General features: G+C 38.3%; 2 protein-coding genes across 9 annotated transcripts in view; both read left to right on the top strand.

The window, feature by feature from the left end:
* Window positions 1–18,085, top strand: part of LOC139140460 (dynamin-binding protein-like) — a 39,960-nt gene extending 21,875 nt beyond the window's left edge. The window contains exons 3-5 of the mRNA XM_070709747.1: window positions 13,186–13,445; window positions 14,689–14,808; window positions 16,113–18,085. Of these exons, the coding sequence (XP_070565848.1) occupies window positions 13,199–13,445; window positions 14,689–14,808; window positions 16,113–18,085 (2,340 nt within the window). The 5' untranslated portion in view covers window positions 13,186–13,198. The remainder of the gene's footprint in view (window positions 1–13,185; window positions 13,446–14,688; window positions 14,809–16,112) is intronic.
* The window catches only part of LOC139140000 (rho guanine nucleotide exchange factor 38-like), a 39,923-nt gene continuing 39,188 nt past the window's right edge, over window positions 17,967–18,701 (top strand). For 5 of the 8 annotated variants that reach the window (XM_070708984.1, XM_070708983.1, XM_070708987.1 and 2 more), the window contains exon 1: window positions 18,129–18,579. In XM_070708984.1, coding sequence (XP_070565085.1) covers window positions 18,129–18,579 — 451 coding nt within the window. Of the gene's footprint in view, window positions 18,580–18,701 lie in introns of all 8 variants that reach the window. The other 3 variants (XM_070708989.1, XM_070708986.1, XM_070708985.1) reach the window with 3 other exon arrangements.

The following is an 18,701-nucleotide window of genomic DNA, read 5'->3' as shown; positions in this document are numbered from 1 at the left end:
TCGTCCCCCCCAAAAAAAACCAGTCCCCCACCGGGGTGGGGACTGGCTGGGTAGCTTCCGCACCTTTCCCTGTCGTTGGACTCTCTGTGAACCCATTTCGAGAGCAAACGCCGTTCCTCGCCCAAACCTGTCCTCGAACGACCCCTAGCGCGAGCAAGGGTTTGCTACACGTAGTTCCGTCGACTAGGCAGGAAAGGGGGTACAAAAAGTAGCCCGATTTCCACCGCCTTGGCAGGATAACGGCCGTGGCTGCTCAGATTCTAGCTACACCGAATTTCAAGCGGATTTTCACCGACTTGGCAGGAAAAGGGTTATCGTACTGTTCTACATATTCATCTCTGATGTTGGGATGTAACGCGAACAGTTACTTTGCAAGACTGTCTGTAAAGCTAGCTACCAGTTTTCAATGTTCATTTCAGCAAAGTTCAACTTGTATACCCTTATTTGAGAAGCTCACTGAGATATTTCTGCACTGATAGTTGCTGATCCAATTACGTGCATTGTTCCCAATCCTGATTGCGCAAAGTGAATTGAATTATAAATGATTCCTCCGACTGGACATAATTTGCGTTGGTGACAGTAAAAAAATTGGAATGAAGTGTGCTGTAAAGATATTGCTCCCAGCATGTCTGTCTGATTAACCTAAAGCTTACCAGGCTGTCGTACAAGTAATATCATGGTACAAGGATCATCCAGAAAGTGGTAGGTCGCCCATTCCAATTTGATTAGACTGCTGGGAAAAGATTACAGTTGCTCATAAAATGCCACAATCATTTCTTGGGCTTCTGCAATCTGCCTTGGAAAAGTTCACCATCAAACTCTGAGATAAAACTCAATAGCAGTTGAATGCTACATGATGATATGGACGCTGGGACCTAGTAGGATGTCTAAGTTTTCTCAGCTAAATCGCTGAATATGTCATCACTTGTGTCTTCCACGTGTGAAGTAATATCAGAGTTTCACAGTTTGATTATGTTGTAATTTTGTACAGTGGAGTGTACCCGGATAGTGCTGCATGTTCAAAGGTGATTGGTATTATTGTACAGCCAGTTTTGTGTTTGATAATTCTTGCATCAGATCTTGAGCAGAGCAGACGTGGTCAAAAGTTAAACATACTCTATATGGGCAATGGCTATGGCACTTTACACAATTATGTCGTGAACTAGTAGAAATTTTGTGGTATGTCCATCATGTGGTTTATTGCTTGAATCGGGTCACTCAGAGTTTGGTTCCTCCTTGTCACCAACATTTGATGTAGTTTCTCATGATAGGGTTTCCAAACATCAATGGTACATGTAAGCTCTCTCACAGTTTACCTTCTTCAGTATTGCCCAATTGAGATTGAAGGTTTCAATAACATGTCTGATGTAGTGAAATGTTTTCCCCCATGGACGAAGTTTACATACCTCTTCAGGTAAAGTACACAAAGAAAGAAAATAAATTGCTTCATACTCACATTAAAGGATAAATTTAGCATCAGCAATTTGGTAATCATCCATCGTCTGCCCTCAAGCGCATTCCACTTCATCTGTAACAGTCTTAGGCAAGTTCCAAATTGGATGATTGATTCCTTGCTTAGAATCCTAATATTGACCTACTCAGGCAGTCATCTCATTATATCACGGTGTGGTTAGTTATATTATTAAATAAAACCAACTATTTTGCCTACTTGTCTCAGCAAGTAATTACAAAAAATACGCCACCTTACATTTGTGTGCACAAGGCAAGGCAGGTTTGAACTCCTGGGGTTATATTGCTAGGGTTAGTTGGAGATAGGTTGATGTGTTTTGACAAATTGATGCGGGTGGGCGCCGAGATGCAATATTCATGTACTTCACCTCAATTTCTTTTACCTGGTAAAAGCAGTTACATGACCAGAGTTTTGGTACATAGTGGCATCCAAGATGCTTCATGTGATAATCATTATCTGAATATATGTGAACAGAATGGCAAAACATCAAAGAAAGATTAGATTGAATTACTGAAGAATTGCAAATGAATCTCTTGAAGTGGAACACTGACATCATTGTATCAATATAATATTATCTTTTTGCAATTGAAATTTGAAATGAGATTCTCATTTCCCCCAATGAAAATCTCTAGAGATTTCCAACGGATTACTATAGATTGAATCTATTGGCAACGAATGTAGGATTAAGGGATTTTCAAGGGCACTGAACCCAGTTGTACATATTCTGTATTTGTAGTACTTTGACGTGATTGCACAGTGATGGAAACAAGGCACTCTATGTATTTTACAACCACTTCACAAAACCACTTTCTTGTCATAGACTTTATCAGTATGCAAGCTGTAGTTGAGGCAAAAGTAGGTTTTTATTTCACTGCCATTTCATTTTTTCACCTTTGACTCTAGCATCATTAATATTGATCAATTTTTCCATAAAAATTTATAGGGAAATAGAAATGTTTCTCTCTTTGATTGATTATTATGATGACTGACTAAAAAATTCAGACTCTTGTATTGTGTAATTGCATCACACTCTCAGAGTACTGTTATAAAAGTATAACCATCTGACTGTCTGGAGTCAGATACGTGTACAGTGCACTGAACCATAACTGTATTGCCCATAGTAACTTCCGTTACCAACCAAAATAGACATATAGACATACTGTGATAAAGGAGACAGATTAGTCTGTAGTTTCAATAGTTTTTATCCATCTATCTGTATTGCTTTGCAGGATACTTTAGTTACTCATGAAAAGATTTTTAAACTGGTAATTTTTACAATTTTTTAGTGTATATCTTTTCTGTTATATAAATATTCTTGTTACTCAAAACCATGATGTTTCCTCTTCATACGTTTTCACAAGTATCGTAGATGGTAAAAAATATTTAAAGACAACATAATTTAGAAACTTTAATGTTGGGTAGCATATGCAATACAGGCTAGAAATATTTCCTCTGAATATATTTAATAATAGATACCTTATTGAGGATGATTAAGCCAATGCTATGGGACCTACAACCATTAGGAGATTCAGTGTTTTCACATGTTCAGTATTTGAAGGTACTTCAAAAAATGCTTGTTTTAAAAGAAGATGAACTAAGGTTTCATGGACTGACAGAGGAGCGTAACTGACATCTCAGAAAGAGGAAGCTACCCTAGTTGAGGCATACGGATCCTTATTAGCGAGTGTAGACAGCATCTCATAAAGACTGGCTCTAGATGTACTTAATGCCTCCTCTGGGTCGGTGGCTTTTGCAAGGCGAAGAGATGAAATTTGCGTTGTACAAAGGCGTGAAAGGATGAAATGTGAAACGGTACATGTATTCATTGATGTTGGTTTTTTTGTACCCTGCATTGAAGGGTATGCCCCGCGGGATAGGCAGGAAAGAAAAATCTTCTTTGAACTGTAAAGGTTGGTGTCGTATCATGTTATTTAATACTGTATGTGGGATTATCTAGATATATTTGCAAGCAAAAGGTCAGTTTGAAAGAAAGGAATTAAAATGCACGTTATCACTTTTACTCTAGACTACAAATCTGAGGAAAAAAGATTTGTCTGCTGCTTAGTATGCATCACTTTGAAATTTTACACCAGTCAAAATCATATGAAAATGAAATTTATTGTTGAAAACACCGTATTTCCATCAATATCAAACTAATCCCTTTGTATCTGGGTCAAATATTCCTGACATTTGCTTTGGGAAAGTGTGCCTCAAGCGAAGCAGTTTTACCTGATTGACATCGCTTGCCATTAATAAATATTTAATGATGTTACTGTCTACAAGAATGAATTTAAATGTTAGCTCTCTGAACAAATCAAGTAAGCTCTTCAAAATATTCACCAGTGTCTGTTTGTGTACTGCAGTGGTGCTGATTCAACATACCCTTAACAATTGTAGACATGATCAGACTGACTAAAATACATGTAACTAAACTGAATCAATGTTTTTGGAAATATTTACATAAAGTTGCTGAATTCAAATGCTAGGAAAATGAAGTGCATACCGGTATATTATACATGTACCAATCATGATCCTGGTGTTCACAGTCAATTCTGCAGAAAGAAAAAAATGAAATTTTGTTAAACACGCGTCCTGTAGCATTTACCGATGAAGTTTTGCGTCACATTTTGATCATGTTATATGATGTTGGGTGTCTGATGTTTTGTGCTGTAAGAAGCAAGAATTACTCATTTAGAAAGGTACTCTATGAATGGAAGCCCCTCACAATGGCAAATTGGTAGTTTTTCCAGTGGTGAGCATTATTTGTGAAATAGATGAAATTATTTTGTCAACGATGCAGAACATGTTGTATCAGAGGGAGAATGAGAAAGAGTGAGTTTGTGTGTATGTGTGATATCAGGCCACTGGTACAATGCAGTTACTGTATATTAAGACATGTATGATGAATAAGTATGTGATATATTTAGGAAAATGTGAACATGTATAGGACTATAGAATACTGTTGGTCCCAGTACATGTGATGATGTCATCATCATCTCATGAGATATGTCTCTAATATTCACCCATAAAAAGACATCTACAGACAGACGCATTACTACCTGATATGAATAAGACTAGCTTAATCACAGGTAGTTTTCAGCTGCATCAGGAATTTTACCATAGTACAGTTTCTTACATATTGTAAGAAACATTCATGGTTCTTGGTTCAGGTGGCTTCCTATTAAACATGGCATGGTTTAAAGGGCCAGTAGCTGTAACCGTGGATGATTGGATATTCCGCAAAGCATGTTGAAACACACACTATTTAGCTTGTCAACAAATTGTGTATGTGTAGAATGCATCGTTATTGTTTACATTTGAATTCTAGTCCGGACCACAATTCATTTGTCAACAATAACGATGCAGTTTACGCATGAATAGGCTGAGTTGACGAGTTGAACACTTATCTTTACATGCTGTGGGGTAGAAATGTAGTTGATATTAAAAAATAGTTTAAAAAATTATCCAAAATTATATACCCCGGTAGCTACTAGCCCTTTATAGCATCACAGTGAACTTAGTTTACATTAGTTTGTAAATTATTCCTACGCAGTCAATAGCTGTAATTATTTGTGAAACTAATCCTGACACACTAGCAGGGGTAGAAATTGATTGCTGTTACATCTTTTGTTTGCTGAGACCAACACACTAATGCATGGTTCCATGATAACTACATTCCACATTGTACCAGAAGCTTGTGAATAATTCTATCAGTCCTGCCCACTCACTTATAGTATCAAGGAAACCAGCATACCTGTTAACAACTCCTCTTACTGTTACTGTGGCACAATAGGAATGTTGTTTAATGAACCGATCATCTAGGTCAAAAAATTGTCGTCTGAGCAGAATCTAAAAGTTTGTTCTTTTTATGTGAGGCTGTTTTCCTGTCATTATGGATATTCTTAATTCTCTGGCATTAAGGTTTCATATTTCAAGGAAATTCACACCAAGAATTCTCTTCACATTGTTTAAGGTAGTATGCACCTCCAAAGTGAAAAATTTAAACTTTTGCTCAAACTTTCCGTAAGGAATCTTTCAACCATTCTCTATCAATATCAAAAATAAAAATCGGGGGATCACCGTGCAAATTTTGGTACCAGAGAAACAAATAACCTAAGATATACCGATATTTGAAATTCAAAATGGCAGCCATCCCTGTGTTACTCTATAGAGAAAAATACAATTTTCTAATTTCGAAAAACTAAGAACTTTAACATGAACCCCCACAAATGGTATATCAGAAAAGATTATTGTAAAACTTTGATAGTCTGAATATCTGTACCTGAGGTGCGTTCTGCCAATATGCCAATACAACATTTGAAAGATACCCTCCTATTTAATTTATAAAATAACCAGTGACAGTAGGCTCAATCTATAATGTTTCAACATGTGAGAAAACTGAACAGACATCATACTTTACAACATGGCACCTGAATTGTAAGTGCAATGAAATATACAATCATGTAATCAATTTTCTTGTTGTGAAAATTGATGAACTTCATTCAACATAGGTCATATACCGTCACTCAAGCTTAAACTTCTAAGCAGCTGTTCCAACTGAGACACAAATGTATTAAATGAACTGTGACATTTATTAAGTATGTGCATTTATTATTTAGGGAATTATTATATGTTTCCCTGTAAACATTCCTAACCAATACCAGCAGTGCCAGTGGCATATATATCATATTATAAAATATGTAATCGTTTCATTTCTATGTTAGGAAATATACAAGGAAAACAACTATGCAAAGTGACCCACAGATGCATGTATATCAAAGTGCTGGCAATTCAAAAATTAAGGTAGTTTTGTTTGTGTTGAACAGTCACAATTCCACACAGGAAGTTATATGTTGATTACAGCATACAAGAATAATTCACACACTTATTGGTACAAGTACTACCAGTATGCTGTACATGGCAGCATTGCTCTTCAGTAAAAACCTAATCTATCACCCCATTTCTCTTTGAAGAGGTCTGACTTTGCTGCAGAAAGCAATAGGGTTATACCAAAATTTGATTGTTAAAGAGTTGAGTAAATTATTACTGGTATACAGGTTCGTACCAATATAACAGTCACAGTGTCAAGTACCGGTATGTGTACACGGCTAGAAGGCACCGATGAGTCATTAATTTCCAAAAGTTGTGGAACATGAAGTCAAGATATATATAATAGTCACACCTTCATACTGGTAGCAACACAATCAAAATAACTCAGTGAATAAGTTTTATATTGACTTACACATGCACGGCTGGTAAACATGAACTGCCGGCATAACTTTGTGATTAAATTTTCAAATTTGTATTGTTTTATGTGCATGTGTAAAGTAGAAGCCAAATTTCTATCCAGCTACTACTACTAGTAACAAAGACTTTGCATTTTATCAAGACGCTATCATAGGCAAGTTATGGAAATATTACTTATCCAATAATCAAACCAAATTGAGTTCAGACAATTTAATGGTAACAGAATATTCTTTTGTGTCACCAAGATTTCACCCCATTCATGTCAACTCCCTGTTATTTTCTATGCCATCAATGGATTGGTGGCGTATATGGAAAATGTTAGTTACAATTTGGCAGAGGTCAAATAGAATGTTTGCGAGAAAATTTATTTTATGCTTTTATCATAATCACCCATATGATTATGTTGTGGTATACCGTCAGATGGCCATTTTTGAATTACTAAGGACACAGGATATTTTATCACATTATCACATACTGCATCAAACTTATCAAAAATGGATTAAACTTATCAAAAATGTATAATTAAAATTGTTGTGAGTATTAATGGATATTTCAGATCAGATGGGACATTTTAGGTAGGCATTTTCTCACTCAGTGGCAGAATACACAGACATGAATTATTTCAAACTCTCAATAGTGCGAGGTTGACTTGTTGGTATGAATCATGAATGATAACAGTATGTGTATTTACTGTACAAGTAACGTAGTGTACATTACACTGTGGTTTGACAGTGACAGAAACTCGTTAATATTTTATCAAAATATATCGTGTAAAGATATGACGTATAGCAGCCCTTCTATGCCTCAAAAATCAATAGAAAGTGCAGCCGAATAATTTGAAGAGAATCACTTGAACTCTAGTCGTTTATGTGATATGCATATCACAATACCGAAACCATAGCTTGTGTTTGGATTCATCCTGCCTGATATCACATTGTAGAAGATTATAAAAGCAGTTTACTCAGTCCTTACATATTGTGATTTGAAAGAAGAATATTTTGTGATCAGATAATGAATGAGTTTTTAGCCAGTCTAAAGTTTCCTTGCCATTTCTATTTTTGAATGACTTATTAATAGGCTGGCAACTTGTAGTCACCACAAAACTAAAAAGCAATTCATGTGACAGACGTTTTGTTCAGTTCTATATGTACATCACATGTGGTGTAATAAAATCTTTTTATGTCTATATTAAAAAGCATCGGACAGGAAGAGTGTAATTATATACAATGTGAGTGATATTTAAATGATACCAGATCAATATTGCATGAATAAGTCACTGAATATGGTAGATTTCATTGATCATTAAAGGCAGCTAGGTTTACAGAGTGGTTGTACCTGATACAAGCAAACCTGATCCGCTGAAAGGAATGTATCATAAATATACATTGTAAATCAGCTTCCAGAAACATCTTCAATGCACTGGTTGTCAGGCTAATAAAATCACTAATCTCTTTCAATGAACAATAAATTTCCAGAAAAAATATCGCCTACACAAGTTCATAAAACATGTTTGCCAGTTGAATTTCACTCCACAAATTATGCCGTTCATACGTTCCAAGACTTTATATCCATAATCAATAGTAATGTTTCTGGTCAAATGATTTTTATCCCTCATAAATTTCTGCATTTTATCTAGTGTACTCTTTCCTCTTATAACTTGCATTTTGATATCAGAAACTGTACACTACGTATACCTAGAAGTAGAAAGACCCATCTCAGCCCCAGCCAATTGCTGTGCTTGTAAATTACCCTATTTCAAGATTACTTTAAAGTACAATGCATTAGCTTCCGATAGACATGCCACCTGACCTTACCTACTGTACTAGTATTGTATTCTCTCCAGGACATTCAGAAAATTGTTGGTAGGAACTTTGCATGTGATACTAGTATGCTGAATGTATCAGAGTACAGCTTACAATACTAAAAGCATTCAGTGGTATTTCACCTTGAAGTTGAAGACAGTTTGTAATCAGCTTTATAATGTAACCTGATTTAAGTACTCTTGTTAACCCTTTCAAGCCTAAATCCATTTACAAAGGGACAGCTCTGATAAGTTACCAGAAAGTCAGCCTGAGGTTTATTCCATTGTTCCCAGGAAAGTAAGCCACAATCCACTTCAATTGTAAATTTATTTTTCAATCAAAACAAAGTAAGTTAGTATTAGAGTAGTGGGTTAGTTTTGAAATGCAATATATCTCTTCCAGTCATGGGAATTAGATTAATTTGCTGGTCACTGTCATGTTGTGTCAGTGATAAGTAAGGTATTTCTCCTGAACTTCCACATATATCATGAGTTTCCTTGAATGCATGAGCACGTTCATGGACATGTATTTTGTCTGTGCAGTGTTTTTGCAGTTGTCCAATATGTTCCAATATACATACATATCAATACAACCATGCATGGACAACCACTTGAGGTAGAATGCGCCTTGGGGATGGATATTCAGACTTTCAAATTTTTACAATATTGCGCTGACCTGCCACTTGTTTTGAATCATTTTGGAGCTTGCTGAGTGAAGAAAGTTTCCAACATCTTACTTTTGTGAAAATCAGAAATTTTATTTTTACCCATACAGGGATGGTCAACCATTTTGAATTTCAAATACCAGTAAATTTGAGGTAATTTGTTTCCATAGTACCGAAATATGCACAGTTAATCCCAAATTTTATTTTCAACTTTGAAAGAGAATGGTCGAAATTCCCTTGAGGAAAGTTTGGACAATAGTTCCAATCTTTCAATTTCGAAGCATGTGCTACCTTAACTATTGAATATGATTTGTATGATGTTATGCAAACTAACAACACAGGCTGTAGCTATTTGTCTGTTCCCTATTTGGGTTGTATCTTACATAGTCTGCTACAATAAAATATGACTGATTAGATAAGTGATTGAATTCTTTGGAACTTCTCCATTTTGCAATGAATCATGAAATATAATGAAAAAGTAGGAATACAGTAAAACTTCCATTTATAAACAGTTGTACCATTGATGGATTCTCTCAGATCTTTATCAGAATAATCGGTTAGGGATAGCGTTTTCATGATAAGTGCATGAATGGAAGAAAATGGGAGATGAGTTTTGCTTCAATTCAATCAGTTTTCTCATACGTAAGCTTTAAATTGCAATTTGCTTCAAGAAGTCGTATTTCTGTAGAGTACCGGTATGGAGATTTAGGAGATATTCAGTTGGTATAGGAAATTCCGTGACTTATATCACTTTGGTAGGTGTACTGGTAATATTGAGAAAGAGAAAAGGGGAAATACAATCTCAGGACTGATACCTGTTCACCTTCTACTTCCCTGTGAATAGGTCTGCAGTCATTGTTGACAACAATGGGTTTGGGCCAAACAATGGCAGTGAAAGGGTTCGTGCTTAGAATTTGAATTGATTTGCTTTCCTTATTTGCTAAATTTGTAGCAATATTTGAAAAATAAAACATTTCAACAAAGGCTTGAAGGCCCTTGAATATTGCGATACTGTAACATGATTTCTATAATCTACCGGTACATGTATAATCTGCTACAATACACCATAGATAGTATGTGCGTCGAAAGTGTACAACTTAAACTTTTGCTCAAACTTTCCTCAATTAGATGGTCAGTCAATCTGTTACCAAATCAAGAATGAAGATAAGGGATCTCTTTGCATAGTTTGGTAGTAGAGAAACAAATTACCAAACGTTTACCTTAAATTCAAAATGGCCACCATCCCTTGTATTAAAGGGAAACCTAAGTCCAACGACATTGACCGTTTATCCCTTCCAAAATCACCCTTATATAAAATGCAGCTCAAATTTGCAACATAATTGCACGCGCTGACGACTACGGCGCAACGAAAAGAGAAAATGAAGTAGACGACATTTATGGAAATGAGCTCGGAATCCCATGGGCGCGAAAGGGCTCATGGAGAAGCGTGCGTGACGTCATCAGCGATACAGACGATTGTAGCTTGCAGCTGGAGGAGTACCGTGAACAGTTTAGCGCGTTCGTAAGACGACTCTGGAGAGTTCGGACAGCGATATTTCTGACATCGAGTATTACTTTTCCCACACTGAAATCAAACCATACTAATTTGAACCAAGATATGTAATAATGGGAAAGTATCTCCACAGATCGTTCGTAATTCCGCGGAGGGAGTCACTGTGCTTGTAGGCCTACAGACCCCGAACTGGATTGGAGACCTGACACTGAGTGACTCTGCGATCCTTCAGCGTTACGTTTCTAAAACAAAGTTTTCGTTATCAGTCGCTTAAAATTAATTTTGGTTCGTGAATGATACGTAAGTCGAGCTTAGCCAGATCTTTAAGGTTGCGAAATCTTCCGGGAAAATATTTATTCGCAATTTGACAAATGTATAGCGTCGTCTTTTTTTCGAAGTTGGTGTCGAACTTAGGAAGTCGGGTTTACTCAGATCTACAAAGTGATGAAATCTCCGATATAATGGATATTTGCCCGCTATTTAAAACAATAGTTTCGTCTATATTGTTGTAAAGAATGCATTTCATACAAGACCAAACAAAACTCTCGACGATGTTCGATATGTCCTCTGTTCAGGTCTCGATCGCCAAGTAAAAATGTATTACATGTAAAGAATGTTATTCGTGCAAGGCAATCCCCAACTCACGGTGATATCTGATCGGCGCTCTCGACGAAGTTCCGATTGTAGTGTATGAAAGTTCGTGTGGAAATTTAATGAAAAAAATCCTTTACATGTAAAAAATGTATTTCGTGCATGAATAATTCTAATAATGTAAAACATACATTATTCTTGACTATCGGCCACGGATGCTATGAACTAAGAGTCGGACAGAGGTGGTCGGGTGGTCAGAACTGTTAGGCACGTGGTGAAATCTCCGATATACATCGGATATTTACCCACATTTTGACAAAGTAGCGTCTAGTATCAGAGTTAATGTCCAAAGTCGCCGATATTTATCGGATAAATATCCGTGATTTCGCAGACCCGGCGTGCCGACACCACACAGTGCACGTAAATCTAGTATCGTCTGGTATCGATATCGATATTAGCCTAGGAGTCCCGGTGCAATTGATATTTATTGGGTAAATATAATATCGGCGATTTCTCAGACCCGGCGTGCCGATCGAGACACATCATTCTCGACCGCGGGCCATCCGGGTACTTGCAGATTCTTTCGTCATTTTTGTGTCAGCGCCGTTTGAAGTTTGAATTTTTCAACCACCAAAGAAATATTCAAAGTTTCAATATACATAAATGACATAACTTTTAGTTCTCCTTTTTTCCACACAATTTCTGTATCATTCTCTCTTCTGTATCGTCTGATCTCTCATTCACCTCGCTCGTATGCGTTTCACCTACTGACGTCACTCCGCGGTCGAGAATAGGCAAGAAGTCATTCCAGTATCTTGTAATATCAATATTACCAGATATAGTCACGAAATTGCCTATATTTATCGTGTATATAAGAGCGATTTCGAAGATCCGGGCTGTCGAGATGAGAGAGGCTTTGTGTAGTTTCGTCTTCCTTCGGATTTTAGAGTCCCGAAATCGCCAATATTAATATTTATCTGGTTAAAACCGGCGATAGTAGGCTGACTCAGCATGTCAAGATACGAACCGCATTGTGTAGTACCGTCTTGTATCGGTATCAGAGTCCCGAAATCCCCTATAAAATCATCCTGAAAGAAGTAGAACAAACTTTGTATCTTTTGAGATTTTAAAACTCGCCCGACTTTCTTTAGCCACTGTCTTCGAAAAAGCTGTTCTGTGTGACGACGATAAAAGCTGACTCCGTTTGTTCTTCCTTGAGTGATTTTTGCACTCAACTGAACAACAGTTAATAATTTTTTATGCTACTGATGAGAATTAAAGAGTCGTAACGTGCAGAACTGCACTCCTGCAGTCATAGACTCCTATGCTTTGGTAAGCGGTCACACACGTTCGTGTATCACCGATGACGTCACGCACGCTTCTCCCATGAGCCCTTTCGCGCCCATGGAATTCCGAGCTCATTTCCATAAATGTCGTCTACTTTAACTTCTCTTTTCGTCGCTCCGTAGTCGTCGGCGCGTGCAATTATGTTGCAAATTTGAGCTGCATTTTATTCAAGGGTGATTTTGGAAGGGATAAACGGTCAATGTCGCTGGACTTAGGTTTCCCTTTAACTCTATAGAGAAAAATAAAATTTTCAATTTTTGAAAAAGTTAGACTGTGAATATACACATACTTTTTACTCCAAGGACTTATAAATGAGCCCCAACAAGTGACACATCTGATGAATTGTAAAATTTTGAGAGTCGGAATATCTGTCCTAAAGGCATATTCTACCTGATAGCGAAGCAGAGTGTTTTGTACAGTGATATCTATTGGTTGGAATAGAAACCGAAAAATTCTCAAGAATGATGCTTTTTTCTGTGCTGAGTTTTCTTTCAAATAAGCTACACATATGTGTTGAGCCTAAGCATGATGCTATCATTGTACATTTCAGAATATTATCTACGATGGAGCCTGGAAGCCGAGCCAAAGCTATTTATGATTTTCAAGGCACAGAACCAAGTGAGCTGACCCTCCGAGCTGGCGATGTTGTGGACATTGTTGAGAGGATAGATGAGAATTGGTTGGTGGGTACTCTGGATGGTAAGACAGGATCATTCCCATCCAGTTATGTCACCTCTGTCTTACAGAAGAGGGTCGTCGCCAAGGAAACATTCCCAGCAAGTACTGATGGTGATCTAGCATTCCAGAAAGGTAGGTATAAGGAGTTGCTTTTCTCAGTAACTATCAATAGGCTTCATCCGAATGACGTCAGAGTTGGACCATAAATATTGAGCAAAGGTTTCTACGAGACTGTCAGGAAATACTCCTACAGGAATAGTGAAATTGTACCTACGTGACCACTGATGTTCCTATTTAAATAGAATATCGCATACCAAAAGGTCCGACCACAAGATGCATTCATAAACACAAATGCATAGTGACAAAATTTGTCTGAATTTCTATCTGCAAAAGCAAATGCTGTGTGCACACTGCTGCTCTCAGTAACAAAACTATAGTTGCAATCAAAGCTACTGAAAATTTTGACTATTGTGTGTTTAATTCGAGAGCAGTATGGAATTGATAGGTCTACCGTTCAGAGACTCGCCATGATTTAATTTTTTATGCCCTTTGTTAAGTCTAAATTTCATTATAGAGAGGAATTTACTGCTTGAATATATGATGCAGATGCTGCAAGAAGATACTTTTAAGATGCAGGACATAAAGAAATGAAATTAAAGTCATATTGATTTACAGTTGAAATTTTTGTAATTTGATCATCACTACAATCATTTGCAGTATTCAACTATCAAGGAAGATACTAGATAGCGTAGTGCATTTGTTTTGGACAGCTGGCACATCTACAATACAGAAAGAAAATTAAGTCTGTGACTAGCTGTAGGATCCATGTAAGAACAGCTACTTGCAGGCTAATTTCTCTTTTTTTGGTTGTGCCAGTCACTTAATGTAATACATGCCTTGAAACTGAAAGTTTGAATCTGTTGTTCAAGCTTTGTACAAGGAAACTTTTAGATTATTCTCTTAGTGGTCTCTTTGCAAATTTATTACACTGGAGAAATAAATTACCTACATTTGTAATAGTTACTCATATTTGAAATTATACTCATGTTATTGTAACAGTTACTATAAATTTAATTATCAATTGATGTATACACAAACAAGACAGTGAAAACTTCAATTTCACCGCAGGCTCCAATTTGAATCCACAGAAGCAGTAGACAAGAAAAGTATGGTTCTACTTATATTATCTGAAAAAATGTCCCTGAGGCATAATTTACCTAATGCTCTTTCTTCAGATATACCAGCTGCTTAAGACAAATGCATTGAGATTTATCCCTGAATGGCATTATTTTATGGCTGAAATGCAAGTGTCTTCCTATTTCAAGAGATTGATGAAAATGGGAAAGTTCAGTGTTTTTGTCTTTGTCCGGTGCAGGTGACATTATCACATTACTTGACAAGATTGATGATAACTGGTGGAGGGGACAACTTGGCGACAATATCGGCATATTCCCTTTCAACTACGTGGAAGAATACAACGCAAGTAATAACCAAGGTACAGTGAAATGAGATAGTAATCCTGTGGCTGCTACAAGGGTTTATCGTTTATATCTGTTTCTCCCGCAGCCATGTGGCTATACGAGATGGTACTTTTATCTTGACACTGTGAGAGCCCCAAGGCTGTATGAGTAGTACCAGATTGGTACCACGAGAGCCCCGATGGCTCTACAAGTTTTAGAAAGATGGTATCGTGAGACCCCCCTGGCAGTATACGGTGCATTACAAAACTGCAACAAAACGTTATTTTATCACGAGTGACTGCCCAAGTCCATATGGACATATTCTTCATTGTACATACTAGCTCAGTAAATTATTTCAGCTTTTCTTTTACTAATATGCTCAAAGCGTGTAGAGTATTTAAAGTCTGTTTCAATGCTCATAGCATATTTGTGTAAATGTAGTAACTGTAAATTGCATGATCATTGTATTTTAGAATGCATGCTATAATCTTAACAAAACAAACAAAGTACAACACTGAAATCTCGATGTTACAAGAGCATGGAAAGGTGTATTTCTATTGGAATGCAAGCAGTGTTTTTCAAATACAAGTGAAGTGTTCCACAGAACAGCAGACACTGTAATTAGTCCCAACAGACCCATGCCCATGAGATGAATGTCAGATTAAACCACAGCACTATCCCTATCCCTAGGCACTGCAGCTACGTGCTTGCTTCTCTCCTTCACACAAGGAGATCAATATTCCACAGTCAGTCTATTAAATATATCATTTCCAACAAAAAATTAAAAGTGCAGCTGTTAGCTGTCATCCACATGTAAATATCCATTTCCTTATCATAAATCATCATTGGTTTGAAAAAACTAAATGATCTCATCGCAGTTGCTCATTAATCTCCAAGTACCTTCATCGAAAATGAAGTTATTAACTCTTGTAAGATTTTTGAAACAGGAAACGTACTGTCTCATTAAAAGTCTGTATAACTATCATAAAACTTTCTAAAAGAGTAGAAAAGTTTGGCAATTACATGAGAATTTCTGATTGTTTTAATGAAATCCAAACGACGATAACTGTATGTTCGGTTTCATTCATAAGTAACTCAGCCTTGACATTATTTTCACCATCATGTGCATGCAATATGTAAAATTTTCATTTGTGTACGTGTGTGTGTTTATGTGTATATCTGTGTGTGGTTTATGTGCAAATTCAAATATCAAGGGATTGTTGCAATTGTACATTCACCAAAGTGAGCAGACTGGGGATATTCACTGGGTGGACATTGCTGGTATGTACAAGATCTTCAGAACAGCTCAATCTATTCTTCTGCATTTTTCAATTCACAGGATCACAGACAGCAGGAGGCGATGCACAGAAAGCGAGGGCACTGCAGGACTTGACGGGACAGCTGCATGATGAACTCAGTTTCAAGAAGAATGACGTCATCACTATCACGGAGAAAGTTGACGGGGATTGGTACCGGGGTACTTTAAATGGCAAAAATGGACTTGTACCTTCATTTTGTGTGGAAATGTTGACGTCGGATACATCACAGTCTTCATCGGGAACAGATCAATCACAGAAAGTTGACTACTCAAAACTTAATGACAATCTCAGACAAAGCCTGCGGGGTACAACCGAAGCTGATACAAAAACAGCAAAGTCGGCGTCTGAATCAAGTGAACCCTGGGCCAAATCTATGTATCCGTTCAGTGCAGATAATCCGGGAGAACTGAGCTTCATGGACGGAGAAAAAATCATTTTGACAAGGAGGATTGACGAGCAATGGCTTGAGGGTAGAATCGACGGAAGGGTGGGTGTATTTCCAAGTAATTATGTGAATATTGTTGTTGATTTGCCACCCCAGGAATTTGCGGCATCAACAAACATGACCACAAGGACAAACACACAGAGTAATGGACCAGACAAATGCAAAGGAACACAAGGAAAGGCCATGTTTGATTTTAACGCTGACACTGCTCAAGATCTGCCACTCAAAGCAGGAGAAGTTATCACAATCATCGTAAAGGTGGATGCCGATTGGTATGAAGCCAGAAATTCAAGCGGCCAGGTTGGTTACTGCCCTGTTAACTATGTAGAACTTTTGCAATCCAAGCCCAAAAAGAGACCCGCTCCAAAGCCGCCTGGTAAAAAATCACCCACAAAGGTCACGTCATTCCCAACAGCAACATCAACAGAGCAATCAGTCACAATATTTTCTGGATCAATAACATCTGCAGGTGAAAACCACTCCCAGGAGCCAACATCATTGCAAGCAGGTCAACCACTCAATACTGCTACAGATCTGACAACCTCGTTACCTAGCACAGAGCAGAAAAACATTTTTGGGGAAGGGGATACGGCCTTTACAGCAGGACCTGCCACTGACAACTCCTCAATTGGACTCGGCAACTTTCAAGCCGGAGATTCAGTTCAAAACCAGGACCCCTTGTTGCCGTCTATGTACAAGCAAGGAGGAAGCTCCTACAAATCTGTGTCTTTTGCTCCAAAGGGAGTGTCTACGTCAAGCAGTGGGGATTCAGGGAAAGGGGATATGCTACACAGACAGGATGCTGTGACTCAACAAAGTCCTCCGGCCATTGATTTGAGTATGTTTGATTCCATGGCACCTGTAAAACCGACCACGAATTCTGAGAGTGCTGCACCCTTGGTGCCAAAAACCCTTCTGGATGCTAGTCCTGTTGTAGAAAGTGGCGGGGATATTCTCGCACCAAGCAAAGCTGCAGACAGTACCAGCAAACCAGTTGACAACTCAAGTTTTGCTTTTGATCCTTTACTTGCCCCGACGCCATTTATTCCAGGAGGGCACAAAGAAATTAAATCAGTGCACAGACCTGTATCTTCGGGATCACAGAGTGCAGCACCATCTCTGACGTCGGATTTTGATCCTTTTGCGGCAGAAAGCACCATTCAACAACCTGCATCACAAGCTCCACCTCTAGTCCCAACCAGCGCGCCAGTAGCCAAGCCAACGCTTGAAACCAAACTGCGATCAATATCCCAGATGAGCCATGACCTAGACGAGTTCTTTGGAACGGCAGACAGCTACACCTCCAGAGTGAGTACACTGGACAGCATTGACAATGTGTTAGATCCCCTTGGGTCAAGTGTGGCTGTAGACTCACAGCCATTTGTACCGTTCACTGAAGTGTCACCTCAGCCACCTCCATTGCCACCAAGACAGCCTTCTCCGAATCCCTTCGCTGCTAGCGTTGAACAGCAACAGCAGCAGCAACTACAAAGTGCAATAATGTCACCGTCGTCCACAGCATCAACAGGATCATCCAAGTTCACTTGAAGTCACTCCAGGCTGGCAATCCAAGAACTACAGCATTGACAGCATGGCTTCAGAGTTCTCAGACGATGCAGGGTATTACCATGGATTAACTTTCAGCATTAAACCTCTCGGAGACTCTCCTCCTGTGGCCGGCGGAACAGCCTTCAAGCTTCCCCCTCCTCCGTCCTCACCCAGAAGACCAAAGCGCCTGAACTCGGAAGAGCGGCCACAGTCGCCAAAGTTCGATCCAAAGACAGCAGTACCGCGCCCGAAGCCAAGAAAGAGCATCGACTCAACTTCAAGCAGCGGTTCTGGAATCTTGCAGCTTTCAACGCCCCCTCCAGGGCACCCAAGAACGCAACCGCAACCTGACAACAGAGCCAAAGTGTCAGAAGCCCTGGAGAGTTTTGAGTGGAATGTTGGTGAGTTGCAACGCACTGACTCCATTGAGAGTAAACCACCGCCATCTCATCCTCCACCATCATTACTCATTGATGTAGACTCTGAAGTCTCAGGTAAATCTTCATCTCTTTCACTAACCATCTCTGCGGGTCTGTAAAACTGGCTATAGTGTCTCTTAGCTGTGCATGTGCATTGATACCTGTAATAATCTTAGCATGTCATTCCTGTGGGTTGT

Source organism: Ptychodera flava, chromosome 9 (genome assembly GCF_041260155.1).
Source record: "Ptychodera flava strain L36383 chromosome 9, AS_Pfla_20210202, whole genome shotgun sequence".
In the NCBI taxonomy this organism is placed as follows: Eukaryota; Metazoa; Hemichordata; class Enteropneusta; family Ptychoderidae; genus Ptychodera; species Ptychodera flava.
Note: the sequence above shows the minus strand (reverse complement) of the source record. Positions and strands in the feature narration are given on the sequence as shown.